Genomic DNA, 5563 nt, shown 5'->3' with positions numbered 1-5563 from the left:
GCCTTGTGGAGGAAGAGTGTCAGGTAGGGAGGACAGGGGAAGGGAGACTACCACCTAGAGTACGGGGATGCAAGAACAGAGTAGAAGGCTTCCCCAGTTACCCACCCACCCCCTCCAATTCTGGCCCCGCCACAGCACTATGAGACTCTGTTGGAATGTATTTGTAGTTCTCTTGATAAGCAGGAAGTATCCTCATAGCATTTTCTTTGGGTGGAGCCTTTGTGAGGCAGCAAGCCCATCAAGTGTAAGGATCCCTGCTTATCACTACTATTCTCCTCAGGTGCAATTGCTACCACGGGGAAGGCGCAGCGTATGCAGCCTGCCGGGTACGGGGGTGGGAGTGGGTTGGGCTGACAGAAGCAAGAGGGGCAGGAAAGGGAGGGAGTGAATTGCAGGCAGACAGAAGGAGTGTGAAGAGTGTCCTCCCTTGTCATCTTCTCAGCCCTTACCTCTACCATGTTGATAAGGTGAAGGAAGAACTCTTGGGCATCCTGCTGCCGATTGGTAGAGAACTCAGGGTGACCCTTGCCAATGAGGGCTTTGAACATCCGAGGGGCAATGCCATCTTGAACTTCCTAGGCAGAGCCAGGGCGGCAACTCAGCTGGGGCTCAAGAGACCACAAAGTGGCCTTGCTTAGACCTCTCCCAGACCTGTTTCCCCTCAATCCTGGAGCCTGAAAGGGATAGAGTCCCAGACTCACCTTTTGTTCTGACAGCTGCTCTCCATCACCCGACTCCGGTGCAGGCTTGGAATACTCTCCGGAGAGAAGGCCATGGCCCAGCTTGGCCCTGCATTAACATCCAAGAGAATCACTTAGCTTTAGTCAACTAATGATAATCTGACATCTACCTATACCTCTTTCTCCTCAACTCAACCCCTGCTCAAAGCCCTCCTTAGACAACTCTCTAAAATGTGAAAAACCTTAAGTTCCACAGGAACCCATCTCAAGGCAGAGAGCATGCCCAATCATCTGCAAGCTTCTAACTGGCCAGGGGCTAAACTGCTGCCTGCTTCAGGTGGTCACGGAGCAGAGAGGAGGCATCCTGGCTGCAAGACTCTCAACAGCCTTTGTACATAAGACCTGGCTACCTACACCTGGGTGCTGAAGTCCTGGGTCGGGTCCGTCGGGGCATTCTGAAAGATCTTCTCCAGCTTATCCACATACCTAAGAGCAAAGGGAAGGAGAGTTAGAGGGGCTCTGGCCTGGGCTGAGAGGAAAAGGGAAAGGAGTAGTTATCTACCAGCTCAATGAACAGGCTCCCTCCAGAGTGGAGAGTTATGTGGTTGAACCTTAGAGTCCATTTCCTTCCAGCAACCTGCCCTTCCTCACTTCTCAACTATGTCAGTGTGCAGTGCACTGAGGCAGTCTTTCTCAGCCTCTCCTCAAGAAAGATCCAGGGGGATGGGAGAAGACAGCCTGGGAGAAAGGTAAATACAGTCCATGTTCTATTGAGAGGAACTTGTCAATACGTTTTCAGTTTTCACAAATGCATCGGGTCCTTCTCAATTAGACAGGGAAGTCGTTTATGCTAAGAATTTGCCTTTCCTCTTAGTGGACCAAGCCCTTCCCTCTCTCCAACTGCTACATGTCCATGTTAGGTGCTCATCTGATGTCACTGGCCCAAAATAAAGATCACCTGCTCACCCCTAAGTCAGTCAGAGGCCTCAGGGAGCCCTGGGATTTGGTGTTCTGCTCTATTAGTGGACTAGATGGTGGTGGTGCAGATCTACAACTTGCTTCCCTCACAGCACACCAGCCACAGTGCAATGTGAACTAAGACTGTGCTAGATCAGAGGTGCTGCAGGAAGCTGAAGGAGGAGTATGCCTAGAGGCTGATGACCAGGAGAGGAGCAGGAGTGTTACGGGTGCAGAGCCAAGGGGCCAGTAATGGGGGAGGCATCACTCACTTCCTTTGGAAGTCGGGGATGCTGAAGAGCACCTGGACCACTGAGTTGAGGTAGCAGCTGTTACCCAGGTTCCGGATGCCTGTGTAGCCGGGCCCGAACAGAGCCTTCAGTGGCACACCCGATTCCTGGATCAGCTCCCATTCATCGATCCGTTGGTTCATATCTATCTCCAGCTCAGTCATCGTCTTGTCCGTCTGCAGGGAAGGGGCACTTCAGAGAGGGCAAGAGACTCGACCCCTGGGGTTTTTTACATTGATCGCTCATAGGGTCTAAGATAATAGCCAGCTAAAGGCTAGAATTTGCTGAATTATGAACTCTAACAGGGGAAGCACGCTGGATATTGTCCAGTCCAAGTTCTGGAGGCCACAAGCAATTGTCCCAGAGGCCTGCTAGTCATTAGGCCTCTGCTTGAATAAGGAAATGAAATGAATGCAATTACCTCTACCTGAAGTGTTTTTCCCATTCCAGAGTTACCTCTCCTCGCCCCTCAAGTCTTCACTCATTCAACACTTCCTCAGGGAAACTTCCCCAATGCCCTAGACTAGGCCAGGTGCCCTAGTGCCCCTCACTGTTTGTAGCTATACACTTTTTTTGTGTGTGATCATACAATTAACATCTGCCTTTCCATCTAGAATATAAGTTGATGAAAGCAAGGACTATACCTGCCTTATTCACACAGTGACTAGCACAAAGTAAGTACCAAAGAGTAGTCAGTGAATGAATAAATGATTCTAGAAAGTTCTTCAAAGGCCACATATCTTAGGGACTAGGATAATTGTGACAGCACTCTCCAGTACACGACCTCAGCCTCAGGCAAGGAAGAAGGGCTGGACAGGGGCAGGAATGAGAAGAATCTGAAGCTGAACAGGTCTCACTTTCTGCATCTTCAGCATGTCGATGCCAAAGTGGGACAGGTGCTCAGCCAGGTTGGGGTCCAGGACCATGTCGTCCTCATCATATGAATATACATCTAGGGCAAGAGGCAGGAGCAGAGTCAGAGGGGATGACTTAGGACTGGCCTGGTCACCAATGCCACCCCCTGCCCTGAGAGGCTTTGGTGGGACAGGAGGAGGAGCCTGTAGGGTGACCCTCTGGGCTCCCTTGAACATCAGTGAGGTCACAAGCCTTTCTGGGATTGGCTGTCAGGGAGGATGGGGTAAGACAGGGTGAGGGTTGGAATTAATTGTGACTCTACCCAGCAGGATAAGGTTCTAGGGTAAGATGGGTTGGGAAGGATGCTCACTAATCACATAATGATGGTAACTTCTAGGAAGGAGAATGGGGTTTGGGGTGGGGTTGGGGTTAATTAAAGATTTAGTCTCATCTGCAATATTTTCACTGTTTATCAAGAAAACATATTCATGTATTATTTGTGTCTATAAAATGAGTGAAAACATATTTTAGCATGGAGATGGCTGGAGGAAGGGAAGGAGTACCAGCTCCATCAGGTGTGATGGTGCCCAGCTTCACAGCTAACGGGTAGCCTGTCTCCCTGTAGTGCTCCACAGCATGGTTGTTGCCTCCACTGCCATCGAAGTAGCGTCGGCCACAGAGGATGGAGCCATCTGTCAGGTTGAGCCACAGGTTCTCTCTCATGTCACATTTGCAGCACTTCCAGCCACTAACCCAGGGAGAAGAAAATGAGCTGAAACATGGATCAGGGGTATCTGCGAGTAGAAGAGAAAGGGGGCTCTGTGGGCCCCCTGCCAGTCCAATATCTCCCTCTTCTCTCCTCTGGACATCCCCCTGCTTAGTTCTACTCCAAGTCCCCTTCCTTGCCCTGTTCCCAACCTTCTCTCCCACTAGATCCCCCAAGAGCATGGCCTCTTTGTCCCTTCTCTGGGGGTTGTACCCGGAGGTGGAGGGGCCAGGCCTCACCAGGGAGGGATTCGAGCCGGGTTGTCCAGCTGCTTAAGGTTGAAGGCATGCTTTGACACCTGCCGTACTTCCCCATCCCAGGCCTGCACCTCCTGCTTTCGAGAGGCTGAGTCGGCTGAGAGTAGGGCCTCCACTGCACTGGTTACCTGCGGGAAGCGGAGGGTCAGAGACAGTACTCAGCCCCACAGTCCCCTCTAGCCTTCAGTCTTCAGCTTTCTCAGTGCTTGGCCAAGACATCACTGCTCTGGCCCCACGTGCCCTAAAATCTTTGGGAGGGTGGGAAGGTATTCATACCCGATCTCTGACAAAGTCAGGCAGTCCCCCCAACCCATCCCGGGCAATCTCCAGGTAATCTGGCAAAATGACAATTTTCACATCCTCATCGTATTCAAACTTGTCCTTGTTGAGGTCAAACCCGCCTTCGATACCTGGTGAGACAGAGAAGAAGGAGATAAGGACAATGACCACAGGTAAATGTCATTCTTCTGACATAGCACTTCACTTTGTCCCTTCCAGAGCTCTAGGGCTACTGATCAGGCCCATTCTTTTGGGGTTCTCCTAGTACCTCTGAGAGTGAGAAAGACCCACTCAGGGAGAACAGGATTGCAGTGGTGCTCACCAATAGCCAGCCGGGTAGGCTTCTTTCGAGGGGGGTCTCCAGTGCCTGAAGTGGTATCCTCCTCTTTCTGTAATGAGGCAGGAGGGGCAGGACCAGTAATGAGCACCAAGGAAGGGACAAAGGGGGAAGAGAAACAGGATGGAGTGGGTTAATCTCACAAGAGAATGGAGCTAAAAACGTGCTGAATTTTAATGACACTAACAGAAATAAGTGAGAGGGGGAAATTTAGACCTATAGAAGGTCAGAACAAAACACAGATTCAAAATGGGGGCCAAGTGGGATATGCCTGCATGTCCCCAGGCCTTGCTCCAGCCCATCCCTACCGGGCGCTGGGTCCGCCGGAGGTGCAAGTAGACTCGCTGGCCCGTCTTGTTGAAATGTCTCTCCACATACTGTTTCCCAAAGCCCAGGAATGTGTTCATACAGATGTAGAGGCCGCCCTCAGATTCCTGCAGGACAGGGGGCAGGGGAGGAAACACAGGGAGGATGAAGCATGGCCGAGTGAGGAAACCAAGACCTGGGCTCAGAAACTGCTGGTTTCAAGAAAAAAGGTTCTGTTCTCTAAGACTGAGTGGCTCTTGGCAAGTCATTTCGCCTTTCAGGACCTAGTACATGGTTGAGATTCTTCTCATCCTCCTATGACTTTGATGACAACCAACAAGGACACCAGGAGTTGAATAACAACTATCATTCACCATTCCTCTTCTTGCTCCTTCTTTGGGCTCTGGAGCCCTCTAATCAACTGCAGAGAACCCCTCCCCCCACACACACACACCACCACCACCACCACCACCACCACCACCACCACCACCACACACACACACACACCCCTCTTCTCTGGAGCTAAGAAACCCAGAAAGTAAATGGGGATCAAATACTGTGGGCTTTCAGTGTCAGAGATTACATTCAGAGGGACCTTTCCTCAGAAAGGAAAAGACCTGTATGTCGGACATATTACCTAAAAAAGGGACACCATAACAAACCTTCTCGATCTCCAAGATTCGGAAAAGCTACCAGACTGGAAAAGCAGAAATTCCAGCACTTGAACAGTATATCTAACCCCAAGAGCTTGCCAGCAAATCAGATTTTCCTTTACCACACTGCATTAGGTACTCAAATCCTGGTCCACACTGAGTCTTCTCCCTCCTCCCCTGCTG

The 5563-nt window shown here is 50.9% G+C and overlaps 1 protein-coding gene across 2 annotated transcripts in view; it reads right to left on the bottom strand.

Moving 5' to 3' along the window:
• The window catches only part of USP5 (ubiquitin specific peptidase 5), a 13979-nt gene that overhangs the window by 5790 nt on the left and 2626 nt on the right, over positions 1-5563 (bottom strand). For both annotated transcript variants that reach the window (XM_025048685.1, XM_006914647.3), the window contains exons 2-11: positions 4730-4855; positions 4407-4473; positions 4082-4215; positions 3788-3933; positions 3346-3530; positions 2785-2879; positions 1910-2103; positions 1095-1166; positions 702-789; positions 450-575 (exon numbers count right to left, since the gene is read on the bottom strand). In XM_025048685.1, coding sequence (XP_024904453.1) covers positions 450-575; positions 702-789; positions 1095-1166; positions 1910-2103; positions 2785-2879; positions 3346-3530; positions 3788-3933; positions 4082-4215; positions 4407-4473; positions 4730-4855 — 1233 coding nt within the window. The remainder of the gene's footprint in view (positions 1-449; positions 576-701; positions 790-1094; positions 1167-1909; positions 2104-2784; positions 2880-3345; positions 3531-3787; positions 3934-4081; positions 4216-4406; positions 4474-4729; positions 4856-5563) is intronic.

The sequence above is a fragment of the Pteropus alecto genome, unplaced genomic scaffold (genome assembly GCF_000325575.1).
Source record: "Pteropus alecto unplaced genomic scaffold, ASM32557v1 scaffold94, whole genome shotgun sequence".
Lineage (NCBI taxonomy): Eukaryota > Metazoa > Chordata > Mammalia > Chiroptera > Pteropodidae > Pteropus > Pteropus alecto.
Note: the sequence above shows the minus strand (reverse complement) of the source record. Positions and strands in the feature narration are given on the sequence as shown.